Source organism: Carassius auratus, chromosome 22, assembly GCF_003368295.1.
Source record: "Carassius auratus strain Wakin chromosome 22, ASM336829v1, whole genome shotgun sequence".
Taxonomy (NCBI): Eukaryota; Metazoa; Chordata; class Actinopteri; order Cypriniformes; family Cyprinidae; genus Carassius; species Carassius auratus.
Window position 1 is genome coordinate 1592794 of NC_039264.1, and position 15714 is coordinate 1608507.

General features: G+C 39.4%; 2 protein-coding genes across 2 annotated transcripts; one reads left to right on the forward strand and one right to left on the reverse strand.

The window, feature by feature from the left end:
- The first annotated feature begins 3306 nt into the window (after positions 1 to 3306).
- Positions 3307 to 11355, forward strand: LOC113039335 (NUAK family SNF1-like kinase 2). The gene is made up of 6 exons (XM_026197225.1): positions 3307 to 3559; positions 5579 to 5699; positions 5779 to 5930; positions 7874 to 7939; positions 8186 to 8438; positions 9357 to 11355. The coding sequence occupies exons 1-6, from the start codon at positions 3398 to 3400 to the stop codon at positions 10343 to 10345; spliced, it is 1743 nt and encodes a 580-aa protein (XP_026053010.1). The 5' UTR covers positions 3307 to 3397; the 3' UTR covers positions 10346 to 11355.
- Positions 11356 to 12116: 761 nt separating this feature from the next.
- LOC113039357 (G1/S-specific cyclin-D2-like) lies at positions 12117 to 14289 on the reverse strand. Its single transcript, XM_026197259.1, has 5 exons — positions 13878 to 14289; positions 13105 to 13320; positions 12875 to 13034; positions 12641 to 12783; positions 12117 to 12562 (listed from the first exon to the last, which is right to left on the reverse strand). The coding sequence occupies exons 1-5, from the start codon at positions 14076 to 14078 to the stop codon at positions 12476 to 12478; spliced, it is 807 nt and encodes a 268-aa protein (XP_026053044.1). The 5' UTR covers positions 14079 to 14289; the 3' UTR covers positions 12117 to 12475.
- Positions 14290 to 15714: the final 1425 nt, after the last annotated feature.

A 15714-nucleotide genomic window follows, 5' to 3' on the forward strand; every position in this document is an offset into this window, starting at 1 on the left:
CAGTGAAGCCAACGCGCGAAAGCTGTTTGAATCTGACAGTTCTGTGACGTCACTGAACATTCTAAATCATACTCTCAGGGGCACAGACATAAGAATCCAATATATGGTGCATTAAAAATGTTAAAATGTAATTTACATTTTAAATTATTTTTGTTAAAATATATCTGCCGACATTTGGACTGCCAACCAATCAGCAAACAGCAGCTGATTGTGACCCCAGCAGTCTATGATATAAACAGATCATTTTTGATTGCACATTGCTAGATAGCAATATGTCGCAGAGCTCCTTTCTTAATTTTTTTCTAGCTCAAAAACCTCGGCTTGATGGACAGCCGACACAAGGCCTTAACGTTACACCTGATGAGGATGTTTCTCCCTCACCGGGCCCAACATCAACAGACAGACAAACAGACAAATGTCCAAGTATCGTACCAGAAGTTCAAAATTATCATATTTGGAAGAAAATTATTACATTTAACAATTAACTACATTTTGACACGACCTGCAAATTACCACTAGGAGTATGGTTGGACAGAAGCAGTGCGACAAAAATACTATCCCATAGTTTTGCACAGTAATCTGACAATAAATGTGGCACACCCAGATTTTCATATGCACACCCAGAGTCTCTTTTCTGGCTACGCTACTGATCTAAAAGCTCATGTGTGACCAGCTGAACAGTAAATAAGATGAAAAATAGATCATTTCTCAAATAAAAGGAAGGTGTAAGCATTCAAACGTGGTCCGCTTTTCCTTAGAAATAAATTACAAAGCTGGTGATATGTATTAAGTCTATCTTGTTTTAAGAATTCTTTTTACATATTTTTTCTTATTATTGGGAAACAAAACATTTATATGTTAATAATTGGAATATATCTGCAATATATATATATTTTTTTTTTGCCAAAAAAATAAATTAATTTACAGCAAAACTATGATTCATGTTTTGAACAAGATAAAATAATTTTCACTTAAATGTATGAAAACATTTTTTTTTTTTTACATATTTTAAAGGAAAACACACACACACACTATTTGGGCTCAATTCCTGCTTTTTCGTATTTCTGGATTGAGGTTGACTCACTGCTCACATCTTTTTGTTCGACTAACAATAAAAAGGTGTCCGGTTGTTTCATTTATATGAAACATGTATTTCTATTGACTCTGATTAACCTTAGATAACTTTCTTTCATTGCTCTTTTATTTTTCATTGTTATTAATAGATTTTGTCCTTTATTGTAAGCTACATACCCCTATATTGTGTTTTATTCATCCTCCTCTTTTTTCTGACATGTTTTCTTTTATTTGTTAATGTTCTCCTGAAGGTGATTGTATATTTTCATCCAGTTTCTTAAATAAATAAATAAATATAGTCTATGATCAACACTTGCTTGGATCCTATCTCCCAGTGTGGCTGTATTACTCTTCTTTTTTCTATGTTTTGATTTTGAACGGTATAGCAGTCTTAAATATAATAACTAAAATAATAATTTTCCTAAATAACTTTTCTTGTCGGCTTACCAACAGTTGAATATGTAAATGGAAAGAACACATTGATCAGTCTTACCTGTGTTATTTTCCTCTTCGTTTTCTTCATGTTTTTCTTGGCTTCATTCATCACTCTACAACATTCTTGTGCTCCTGGGATGTAATCTTGTGTTCTTCATTCATGGGGAATGCATAAACCTAATAATAGCTTATATGTTCAGTTATATTAATGAAGGGGATCATGGTTTTGATGTTTAAAAGCTGAAAACAGACTCCTGATTTGATGACATTTATAAGTACAGAATAGAGAAGTTACTCCATTTTTCTTTTCCAGAAATGAAAATTATTCATTTAACATTAACTTCATTTTTCAATGTATGCAAATATATTATATTATAGTAAAAAAAGAATAATATAAATCTGAAAAAAACTTTTTTTCTTGCATTCTATTATCACAGTTTTAAAAAGTATTTTGTTTTAAAGAATGATTACTTCAAATATTTGCTATACAGGAAACACTGGCGTCTAACAAATGAATTGATAAAAAAAAAAAAAAACTCATATACATTTACCAAAATAGGAAATAAACCAGTTGTGGAATAACCATGTGTCATATTCTGTATCCTCAACTCCTGAAACACTGGTGTCTCATATTTTAAATATGTAAATGTGTGAAAATATTAAGATTTAACTCCCTTTGTAATCTTTAACATTTTTAAATGTAAACATGAAACACTATTAACTGAGCCAGGATTGTGTAAGAGCTCACATACTAAACACATGAACGAGAGCAAATTCCCCTTTAATTCCACACTTCATAAAGTTTACACTTTCGGTTTTATTAATGAAGATGAACATTTTCCCGCGCTCTCGGGAGGACGTTACACGAAGCGCGCCAAAACACCTGCTGAGAGGAAAATATTAATCGCGAATCATAAACTGAGTAAATTGTAAAAGTAAACAGATTCAGTATAAAGGGTTTACTCAAAGCATGTTTTTTCATGAGTACACTGGTGACTTTAGAATTTGGTATATAGTACATTTACTTATTATAAATGGAAAATTCTTCATCCACAAATGTAAACGAGCAGTAAAAAAAAAAAAAACAAAAAAAAAAAAACACTTTTACTCATTTTAAAATATAAGTAGGTCACTATACAATAAACAGCAAAGCGGGGTAACTGCAAACAATTTTAAAGACTTAATCTATTCATTATTATATTTATTTTGATGCCTTTGTACTGTATGTTCGTTGTCCTAAAGATTGCAAAACAAAAAACAACAACAACACCCTAGAGCCGAGCGTCTTTAGGCCACGCCCCCAGCAGGGAACACAATCCCGCGCTCTCCACTGACGCTATTCTGCGAAGTGATCCTCGTCATTTCTAAAAACAGAACAATGTCTAAAAGCTCATGTGTGACCAGCTGAACAGTAAATAAGATGAAAAACAGTTGTAGATGTGGGGATGTTTCTCATGGGCCGTTCACTTTGATCATTTCTCAAATAAAAGGAACGTGTAGTGTCCTAAACACTCAGTTTTTGGTTCGACAGCTTATAAAAACATAGTTCTATTTTTTTAGATTGTTTACTGTACACCTTGTCACAAAGCAACTTTTAGACATTACCCTGTTTTTTGTTACAAGTCAGAAATAAGAAGCCAGCTTCCGTGAAACAAAATCAATTGGGAGCGTATGGGCGTGGTTTCATATTATGTGGCGTGTCTACAAAGGATTGAACAATGCCTACCTAATTCAAAACAAAGCCGAGGGGCGGTACTTACGGGAAGAGCCCCGCCCACACCGTCTCCAGTAGTCGCTCCGCGCGCGCCCGTCGCTCACTCACTGTTGCACCTGCACGCGGACATGAACACACGTCATCTCACTCTCACTCTTCCTCCGCTGAAGTCTGATGGAGTGTGACGGGGCTGCGGGCGTCGCGCGCGTCAAGCGTCAGGCCGTGAAGCGGCACCATCACAAACACAACCTGAAGCACCGCTACGAGTTCCAGCAGACGCTCGGGACGGGAACGTACGGGCGCGTGAAGAAAGCGGTGGACCGCTCCGGCAACACGGTAAGAGAGCGCGCGCTGTCACCATAAAAACAACGCGTTAAACATCAACAAAACATGATTTCACATCATCAAATAATTAAGTAAACAATACAATATCTAGAATAAAATATACAATATTTTTTACTGTAGAGAAAACTGACAGAAGTTATTTAATAGGTGTGTTTTTTTAATTGTCCTGCAGATTTGAAGCACTTTTGATTGTGTGTGCTTTGCAGTATGGCAAGCCGCTTTAACCTTTATTCCTTAACACAATATGAATTCTTCATAAATATAATTCAGTTTTAACTAGTTAGATTGCTAGTTCTGGATATCAGGAATTACATTTCAACTCGTAATCTTGATATCTGTAATTGTATTTTCACTAGTTTAACTTCACCATAGCCTGCCACTTAAATTCACATGTTAATATCAAGAATCAAATCAATTCATATTGCACATATCAAAAAATACAATTCTTACTAAGCCTTTATTTCTGATTTCAGTAATGATATTGTTACTAATAAAAATGTACCAGTGTTAAATTGCTACTAGTGAAAATGTTGATTGGTGACATTTAACTAGTGCAAATACAATGCCAGACATCAAGAATGATATTTTTACTAGTCGTTAATCTAGTTCCTGATATGAAGAATTGTCGTTCTGTTGTGTGAGATCTGAAGGAGTACACAGCTTGCCATACTGTGATCTCTGATGAGGAGCTTCTGCTGGGGCTCATCAGACTCACAGTAAACACTGAACAGGTTCTGATGTGTGTGTGATCTGAAGTGTTGATCTGAAGCTCTCCTGGTGTGTGTGAAGGAGTACACAGCTTGCCATACTGTGATCACTGATGAGGAGCTGGGGCTCACAGAGTAAACACTGAACAGGTTCTGCAGAGACGCCCAGGCTTGGGAAAGAGCTTTGAATAGCCCAGGGCTCAATCCACAGCCTGCACTTATTATTAGAGCGTTAGTCCCTCGCACGCACCGTCCTATTGTTCTTCTGCTTTAATAGACACCTCTCGCACCGCTCTCATGAACACAAGCCTGTTTCAGCAGCACCAGCGCTTCTGTGTTCACTAACTATTTTATTACAAACCTATTCTATACATTTCAGTACTAATTCTATTCATTTCCATTAAAAAAATCATGTTAAAATGCAAAAAAAAACTAACAAAACCCATCCTAAATAGTGCTAAAAGCAGGCTCTGTGTTCTTCGAGGAGAAGTGAAACCTGGTTTCTTCTACTGAAATAATAATTCAGTTTTTTGAGAATAAATCTGCTATAAATCTTATTCTTCGTTTATTAAAAGCACAAAGCACACTAACTTACAATAGTTTTATGCTTCAAACAAGAAAACAATATTTTTATTAACTTTATATTTAACGTAAGATACAAAGCTGGAGATATTTATTATTAAATCTATCTTGTTTTAAGAATTATTTTTACATAAGTTGGAAACGCGTATGAATGGAAAACAGAACATTCTCTATGTTGTGTAAAATAATAATGTGTATATATCTGCAGTAAAGTGTGTTTTACAGCACAGAACTCAGATTTCAGTTTAAAGCAGATCAGAGTATTTTCCCAGAAGTCAGGTTGTGTGTTTGTTCGGTGGATCAGGAAGAGGTTATTATTATTATTGTTATTGTTCTCCTCTTCTGAGCGAGTCTGGACACGTCTGAGCTCGTCTCTGAATCTAATGATCATGACAAACTCAACCGTGGGACACTGTCAGGATCAACTACACACACTAAAAACACAGTCACCACTCGAAAGATGGGGTCAAGTGTGTATATATATAAATAGAGTATTAAAGCATTTACAGAGTTTCTTTCGGTCACTAAATACTTTTAGAATTGTTGGAATTTTTCAGAAATACTTAAGTGTGTTTTTGTGTGTCAGAACAGGTGTGTGTGTGTGTTTGTCCATCTGCCACTCATGCGTGACCTGTGGAGACACGTCTGACACACACACACACACACTCACACTCACACACACACATGCGAGCACAAATCTGATTTGTGTGTGTGTGTCCAGGTGGCCATCAAGTCGATCCGTAAGGAGAAGATCCGGGACGAGCAGGACCTGATCCACATCCGGCGTGAGATCGAGATCATGTCGTCTCTGTCTCATCCTCACATCATCAGCATCCACGAAGGTACAGAGACCCTGACCCCGTGACCCAGACACACACACACACAGCTGACCTCACACCTGACCTCTGACCTCTGTTTCAGTGTTCGAGAACAAGGACAAGATCGTGATCGTGATGGAGTACGCCAGTCAGGGAGATCTGTACGACTACATCTGTGACAAACAGCACCTCTCTGAGAGTCAGGCTCGTCTCTTCTTCAGACAGATCGTCTCTGCGGTTCACTACTGCCACCGGGTCAGAGTTCACCTGCTCTTCCTGCCTCTCTCTGTTTCTACACACATACCTTCTGAACAACACAACACATACAGTGTTTGATGCTTGATCTCAGGGGACCGAAGCTTATGTTGGCCAAACCTAGTTTAGAAGTAAAACATGCGTGTATGTGTATATATATATAAATGATGAAAAACACAAGAAAGTTACAAACGTAAACTTAAAACAACATTTTTATTTTATAAACTTTATTAGCATACCAGAATAACACTGCTGTAATTTCTATTATTTAGTGTCTGAGGTTACAGAAAGGGTTAAAATAATTATAAATTATCTTATTACATTTATTGTTTATTTTGCAACATTTTGTAAATTCTGTTAATAATAACTACAGTTAAGTACTAAAATGACTAAAACTATCTAGACCAGTTTTATTTTTTAAATTAGAAAAACTTAAACTTAAAATTAGAAATAAAAAAATGTAAATAATTAAAAACAACATTATCTTATTCCATAACATTTAAAATAACACTACTATAATTTATATTTATTAATATCCAAGCTAAATTAAATAAATTAAAATAGAAAAAAACTTTAACATTTCTAAAAAAAAAAATACTAAAAACTAATTAAGTAATTTTACTAAAAAAGTTACTAAAATTAATAAAACTGAGATGGAAATAAAAATGAATAATTAAATAGATAACTTAAAACTTAAAAGTGAACGCTTTTAGAAAATTGAGTTTATTTTTTATTTAAAATGTAAAATAATAAAAACTATATTGATCTGATTGACTTTATTACTCCTAAGGTGAAGTTCACACTCCACAGCAGAGCACACAAACAAATGAAACGCCTCTGATGCTTGTTTGAGGCACCAAAGAAGGCACTCCTCCATGTTTATACGCAGTTAAACTCTTCTGATTGTATTGTTCCTGGGCTGAATGAGTCGTGAGCTCAAAGAGAGTTTCCTACAGAGGATGACGATCATGATTCATCATATTGACCGTCTGCTCTCACAGATGAAGCTTGTTATGGTTAGATGGAGGGTTGTAGTCCGTCCAGCTTTACTCAGACGTCATGTGGGCACATCTCGAGTCAGGAGAACTATAGAAAGACTTCAGCTTCAACCGAGCACAAACGGGTGTGGAGGAGTCTTCAGGAATGTGTGACGCTCTGTTGTGATGTTAAACCAGGATCTGCCCTCCTGCAGAGACGCACACAATCACCAAAGACTCGCACTCCTGCTCTGACACCAAATCAGTGTAGAATCAGAGGAAACTCGGGGGTTTCCTGAGCGTTTGTCATCAGGAAAGTGTTCGAGAGTGAAACTGAAATATTTTAAAACGTGATGTCATCGAGGACTGGATCATTAAATGGTTACAGATTAATAGCTACTGCTTTTAAAATCATAACAAGAAAGGGTTTAATAACTATGATACTGGTTTTGAAATCAAAGCTAAATCAGAGATATAGCAGAAAACACTGGCGTCTCACAATGCCTTGGAAAAACATGATTGTGTCCTAATGATTGTGTCCTAAACTGAAACATTGGTGTTGTATATTTTAGAGCAGTCGATGCAATTCATGAAAGAAGTCAGTTAAATCTGTGTGTGAGTGTGAATAAATCAGATGTAACCTACATTCAGAAGCAACTGTAACTAATTAAAGATACATGTATTTAGTAATTTAATTACGTTACATGTAACTAGTTACTCCCCAACACCCAATTTTTTGGGTGAGCTATACCTTTAAAGCCATAATCAACAGTAAAAAACCCATCTGAACAGCGAAAATTTTTATAAAAGTACACTGATAGCAGTATTATGAAATATTCCAATAACGTACATTAGCAAGCAACTAAACACTGGAGTATTTAACTCAACAAAGTGTGTCAAAAATGGCTCATCTGATTAGAATTTAAATCTGATTGTGGTTTCTAAATATCTCTGTTTCTCCAACAGAACGGTATTGTTCACCGTGACCTGAAGTTGGAGAACATCTTGCTGGACGACAAGGGCAATATAAAGGTAAGCTCTTTTAATATGTGAAGGGTTTACAACCAGATGTAGATCAATGATCAGCAGAATAAATGAATTCAAACAGGTATTCGAGCATGCGCTGAGAACAAACAGATCTTCAAAGTCCGTTTGAAACATGATCTGTGAAACTTTCCCTAGGGTTATTAAACAAGACAAACACCCTATCGAAACCTGAGCATGAGATAACGGTGTAAATCTATGAAACTGGCCAACGACTGTCTGTGTGTCTTCCAGATCGCTGACTTCGGCTTGTCGAACCTCTACCAGGACGACAGGTTCCTGCAGACGTACTGTGGCAGTCCTCTGTACGCGTCTCCAGAGATCGTGAACGGCCGGCCGTACAGAGGACCCGAGGTGGACAGCTGGTCTCTGGGGGTCCTGCTCTACACCCTCATCCATGGAGCCATGCCTTTCGACGGACACGACCACAAGAACCTGGTCCAGCAGATCAGCACCGGAAACTACCGCAAACCCAGCAAACCTTCTGGTGAGGCTCTTAAACCATACAGAAGACGACCGAAACCCAAGAGACCTCCTTTGTGTGCTGTTTGTCCTATATTTAAACCAACGCACGAAACTGGTTTACTGTGTTTGTCAAGGCAAAGGTCCAGACGTGGCTCTTTCAACCATGCCATCTAGCAGTTTTATAGAGGGAGCGTATCTATTTCCAGCAGATAAGCCTTTAGTGCAGATAGCCTTCCATCTGTTGACCATTGCATGGCTGTCTCATAAATTTGAGTTAGCACCAGCAGCAACACAATGTCCCAACATTACAGAGAACTGGGAAAGTGCCCAGAGTAACATGAACTAATCTTGCTACACAATGTTTCCCAGCACTGTTCCTGGAGGCACACCAACAGTACACATCTAGGATGTCTCTCTTACCCATTTCAGCTCATGGAGTCTCTACTAAACAAGCTGATGAGTTGAGTCAGGTGTGTTTGATTGGGAAGAGTTTGCAGATGTGTACGATTGGTGTGTCTCCAGGAACAGGGTTGGAAAACACAGTATCGGGATACTGTGCACTGTTTGTGCTCCCATGCTTTCATTTCCATTAGTAGTCAAAACATTGCATCGCTGATCATTTGCATAGTTACATAAAACTTTGGATAGACCTACGTTGCACTGCCAACAGTCCCTCACACCCAGAAGCCACATACAAATGTGTTTGAATGCAGTCTGTGATGTTGTAGGCCAGGGGTGTCCAGATCTGCAGCTGAAGGGCCATTTTCCTGCAGGGATTAGCTCCGACTAGCTCTAGAGATCCTGACGACTCTGTTCGGGTGTCTTGGGCAAGTTTAAATAGAGCTGGAGCTAACTCGACTGGAAGGTGGCCCTCCTGAAGCAGGACTGGACACCCCCTGTGAGGACATTTGTAGCATTAATCCTATTTGTCGCCCCACAGATGCGTGTGGTTTGATCCGCTGGATGCTGATGGTAAACCCCGAGCGTAGAGCTACTTTGGAGGAGATCGCGGGTCACTGGTGGCTGAACTGGGGCTATCAGCTCCCTCTGCTGGCTCCGAGTGAATCTGCAGCTGTGCATCAGGAGCCAGGACAAGCGTCCGCTGCGTGTCCCACCGGTGGCCCGACTCGTATCGCAGACTGGCTCCGCCGCACGTCTCGCCCGCTTCTGGAGAGCGGCTCTAAGATGCGCTGCCTGCTGCGGACGGGTGGGGAACCGGTCCAGAGACAGCGCTCCATACGCCGCTCACGCAAGGAAAACAACGTCTCGCAGACCATGCAGGAAGCTCCTCGTCCGTCTAAAGGGATCCTGAAGAAGCGGGGAAGTCTTAAACAGAGAGCGCCCGGTGACTCCCAGGCTACACCGTTGGAGGAGAAGAGCCAGAACACTTTGGCTCCACCTGTCCTGCCTCCACCTCCTAAAGGGATCCTGAAGAAGCCTTCGGAAGGCGAGTCCGGCTATTACTCCTCTTCTCCGGTGTGCTCCGGACAGACTCTTGGGAAGCCGTCACCGGTGCCGCACCGCAAGGGCATCCTCAAACGCCACAGCAAGTTTTCCGGCGGCCTGGAGGAATTCGGATCGCTGGATCAGCTCGCTCCTTCCTTACCAACAGTGGTCCACAGATCCCGACCGAGCGGCGCGGTCAGCGAGGATAGCATCCTCTCCTCGGAGTCCTTCGACAGACTTGACCTTCCTGACCGTGAGATTCCCGTCGCTCCGGTGGAGCGTCCAGCAGGTGGACGCAGGATGAGAGGAAGCGTGTCCGCTGACAATCTCCTCGACTTGAGGGAAGAGTCTCAGTACCAGGGACACTGGGACATGGACATGGCCTGCTACCGCACAGGAGTGTCCGATAGCGTCTTCTCAATTTCTGACTGTGAAAACGTCACTCAGACATATAAACAAGCCTTGGGAGCGACCGCTAGCTGAAACGCACAGGGACTAAGATGTGCAGAGCTGACGCAACTCCAGTTGTGCTAGGAAAGGGAAGCCGGTTGAAGACTTGGAAATGTTCTGGAGCAATGCCAGACAAAGAGTGGTCAGGGAATGTTTTCAGGCCCAGCAGGAAATGGGCTTTCGTAGAGGACAGGACATCCTGTTTAGGACATGCATTTAATTCTGAGGGAACGGCAGTTTGTGTTGTAACATGCAAAAGAGTGGTTTTTATAAAGCAGCCTTGGTTTGAGAAAAGTGCCTTTTATTTTGTCAGCTGCCTCGCTCCCAGACTGGGTATTCTTTGAAATGTTTTTAAATGACTGTTTAGGGTGTTGGCTAGTCAAGTCAAAAATAAACACCAAAGATGACTCATGATAAAGTTCAGAACCATTGTGAGTTCTGTTTGTTTTTAAGGTGAACACTGGTATTTGAACAACAACATCTCTCCAAAAATAACCACGGTGCAGAGATTGACTCAAGTGCTCTTGAAGATCGTTCATGCCAGTTTCTGACTTTTATAACATGCCATTATCTGCTCAGAGTTCACAGGTGCACCGATACAATACACTACTGTCTGTTCATGACTTTATACAGTCCAGACTTTAGATTTACATCTGTTTGATGATAAGAGTTGTGCCGATAGGACTCCGTTTATTAGGATGGTAAAACACAACGTGACCTTTCAGAATAAGCTTCTCCAGTTTTGTTCCAATCATTCTGTCTTCAAGGAACGTGTTGAAACAGTGAGATTTACTGGATGTTAACAGCTATTTAGGAATGGTGTTTTGGTGTCATAGCGGGGCGTTTGGGGTCATCAGTGAATCTGAACTCAGAGCTCAGTAGAGCAGAAGGGGGATTTATAGGAGATAACCGAGGAATGAAGGGTTGTTCTTCTGTTTGCTGATATATTTAGTTTGAGTTCCTGCATGTTTATTTGCCAAAGTGCCTGATTTATCTGCCCTGATGTCTCTTTGACTCAACAATAAAACAGCACAAATGGAAAATACTCTCTGGATGTTGTTTCTTCTGCACCCATCAGTCTCCTGGATAACACTGAATTACATTTAAACTCATTTAAGTATTAATGAATCTGAAGTAATTAAGTCAAAGAGTGTGCAACAAACGTGTCTGTGCTCTTTTGAAGTTGAAGTATGACCCAATACCAGGGTTTTTATACTTAATCAAAACACAAAATCACTATGGGTATTTGAAACCCACTGAACTTTAACTGAAATAAAATCAGATATAATTTTTTTTTTTACTATTTTATTTTGTCTAGTTGCCAATGCAACATTTATAATTTTTGTTCAATTTAACTTGAGGTACTAAATTGTATCAATAAACAAAAAATAAATAAGTAATGTACTTAAAAAAACTAATAAAAACAAATGTACTAAATGTAATGGAAAATACACACACACACACACACACAAAAAGAATTTATACACACATATATATATATATATATATATAAACTATATGATAATAAACTAACAATGCCTGAAAAATATACTGGTGTGTAGTATTAAATGTGTTTTGGGATGTAGATTATTTAATAAGTTAAATAATAAGTTTATTAAAATAAGTTTATTTTCCAGGTGATTTGGGTAATTAATCCAGACCAAAAAAATATCCTGGTTATATTTTAACCCAATAATAATAATAATAATAATAAAGTTTTCACACAAAATTTGCTAAATTTGCTAGTATGCAAGAAGTATCAATTACTTGGCATGCTAGTATATGTCACGGTAGTGTCTGTTGTTCTGAATTAAATGTATGCTAGTTTTAATTATTATAAAATTTAATAGATGAAGAACATAAGCATTCAGTTGATCTTTTGACTTCTGCTCAAACCAGCACATTAAAACCATTCAGCATTCACATCAAGTCCTGTTTATTTTCACACGTGTCTTTAAAATTTTAAAAGAGTCTATCAATAACGCAAGAAGAGCACATGAAATAAATGCTGTGTGTGTCTGAAAGGGCGAAGGTTTCCTGACAAAGCAAATATTTGCTTGGGTGCGGAACATTAAACCTGAAGCGAACGTGGCCAACAAACGCTAATGTACCGGAACCGTCAACAACAGGAGGAGAACACGAGAAGCCACGGGAGAGGCTCTGTCAGAGCGTGAGGTGCTGCTCGGGTGGAGACGGGAGCATGTGACGGATGGTGTCCTCCAGCGACGAGAGACAGGAGCGCAGAGACACCTGAGAGAGAGAGAGAGTCACGCTCAGAGATCCAGCTCACACCACTGAGAGAGAGAGAGAGAGAGAGAGTGTCCTCACCAGGTCTGTGTCCAGGACGTCCCTCAGCAGCTGCAGCAGGCCGTCGGTGCTGTACTGGCTCTTCAGGACGTCCAGTCTGACCACCGCCGCCGTCACACACGAGCAGGCCACCGCAGACGGAGCCAGGCCCGAGAACTTCAGCTCTGAAAACACACACACGCACAAGTTTGAACGAATCCAGTGAATCAGTGACTCAAACAGATGATCAACAGCTGCAGGGGAACAGAAGAGTACCTGTGGAGCTCAGAGCGATGTAGGAGAGCGCGTGTCTCCGGACCGAAGCCGAGTCCTCGGCGCTCAGAGGCAGCGTCTCCAGCAGCGGCTCCAGGAAGTCAGACGGCAGAACCACAGCCAGATCCCAGTCCAGACGAGACACCAGCATCACCTCCCACTGCTGCACACATCACACATCAGAGGGAGACAACCCCAAACGCTTCTGGACAAGCCGGAACACAAGACCTTACCAGGATCTCTGGGACGGAGACGGTGTGGTCCGTGTAGACGCACAGCTTGGCGGCGCTCAGAGGAACCGATTCCCTGAGTTTGGAGGCCAGGAACATGCAGACGCACCCCAGCAGCTGCAGACGGCACCTGTGCACGGCATTCTGGGACATGTACCTGTCCAGGTAATGGACGGCCAGAGGAAACACCTCCTCCTCACACTTCTGATCCTCACACACCTGCTCCAGAACAAGCTCCGTGATTCACGATTCAGAATATGATTCATTACACAGCATCAGATCAGTGTGATTCGAATCACTGAGTAAGAATGATTCATTACAAAGCATCAGATCAGTGTTATTCAAATCAGTGAGTCAGAATACGATTCATTACACAGCATCAGATCAGTGTTATTCGAATCACTGAGTAAGAATGATTCATTACAAAGCATCATATCAGTGTTATTCGAATCAGTGAGTCAGAATACGATTCATTACACAGCATCAGATCAGTGTGATTCGAATCACTGAGTAAGAATGATTCATTACACAGCATCAGATCAGTGTGATTTGAATCAGTGAGTCAGAATACGATTCATTACACAGCATCAGATCAGTGTTATTCGAATCACTGAGTAAGAATGATTCATTACACAGCATCAGATCAGTGTGATTCGAATCACTGAGTAAGAATGATTCATTACACAGCATCAGATCAGTATTATTCGAATCACTGAATCTGAACACGATTCGAATCAGTGATTCAGGTTGATATGATTCATTAGCTCTCTCCTCACCTGCAGCATCCATCCCGTTAGGATTGGGCGAACGTAGCGCTGCTCGTCGGTCGGCTCGGTACCGGGTTTGAAGCTCGGTCTCTCCGAGCTCAGCAGGTTCCGACAGACGCGCGAGTCTCGGGTCAGAACCGCGTCTCTGAACGCGCGAACCGGTTTGGAGCTCGAGTCCGGTTCGACATGCTCGTGACAGAACAACTCCATCTGACAGACCGATTAACGCGGTCAAACTTACCGTCAGTCACGAGCGAGACGCGGTATCTATGTTCACAGAACTCCTAACAGCTCTACAAATATATATACAATACATTTAGTCAAATTCATAAATTAAAACATAGTTTATTTCAGTTAAAAGAAGCTTCGCGAGCGAACTGCGACGCGCGGCGTGCCCGCGCTCACGGGAATGGCAGAGATCGTTGTGACGTCACATCGCCGCTGATGCAGCCTGTAATCTTCATGAAAAAACTAAATTAATTTATTTTATTTATTTATAAGTTCTCAGTCTAATGATTTCAACAGGGGAAAATGGTGTAATAATTACTTGCTTAATTATGGAAACCTGTTTCCGTGAGACTTTTCACAAATCTGACTTTATATCCGAATTTACAATCAAAAGATATGAACTCAGAATAGAGAGATGTGAATTTGCAATGTGGAGAAAAAATAATTGTTGCATATAAACACGCAACTGCAAGAAAAAAAATCCTGATTTGTGAGATTTATTTATGACCTTTTTTACAATTATCTTTTTTATTTTTTATTCCGTGGTTAAATAATGAAAATAAATTAATAAATAAATAAAACAATTGCAGAATGTAAACTCTGCAATATAAGAAAATTATTCAGAAATGAGAGGCATAGACAGGGAATTGTGAAAAAAAAATTTTATTATCTGGTAATTATTTTTATCTCGCAATTATGACTTTTTTCTCTGAATTGTGAGAAAATCTGGATTGTGAGATAAAAAGCTGCAATTATCTTTTTTATTTGGGCAAAAAACAAGTGAATAATCAAAATAGTAATGTGAGAAGTAAACTCGTCAGATGTAAATCAGTTCCTCATTAAAAAAATAGAGATTATATAATTTTTTCTTCTCAAAATATTAAATTTTATCTCATCTAAAACTTTATTTTCTTATTTGCTACAACCTCGTTATTATGACTTATATTATGACTTTAATATTATCAATATATTGTCACTTTAATAACACAGTGCTATGACTTTATTCACAATTTTACAAGTTTAATCTCATATAAGACTTTATTGCTATATTGCTATGACTTTATTCTCATAGTTTTGAGTTTATTCAAGTTTTAAAGTTGTTCAAATGAGATCTCAGCAATGCATATTACTAATCAAGAATTAAGTTTTGATATATTTACAATAGGAAATCTACTAAATATATTAATGAACATGAACTCTTAATATCCTAATGATTTTTGGCATGAAAGAGAAATGTATAATTGTGACTCATACAGTGTATTGTTGTGTATTTCTACACATATCCCTGTGCTTCTGATGACTGCTTCTGTGCTGCAGGGACACTGATCTATCAGTGTGAATGATAAGAGAATAAACCTTGAGGATACAGAGAGAATTAAACTGTAAGTGTGTGCAGAAGCAGAGGAAGAATCCAGTTTAAAATAACTGTGTCTTAGTTAAAAATAACAACAGGATCAGAGTCATTTCTGAGGATTAGTTTCGCTCGATTTCTCCTCTGGCATTTGGGAGATAGGACAGTAATGATTTGTTTATCATACTTGAGGCAGAATGAACCTCCAGATCTGATCTGTTGTGTCCTGGAGGATATAGGCACGTCCTCTCGTGTTCACTCACAGGA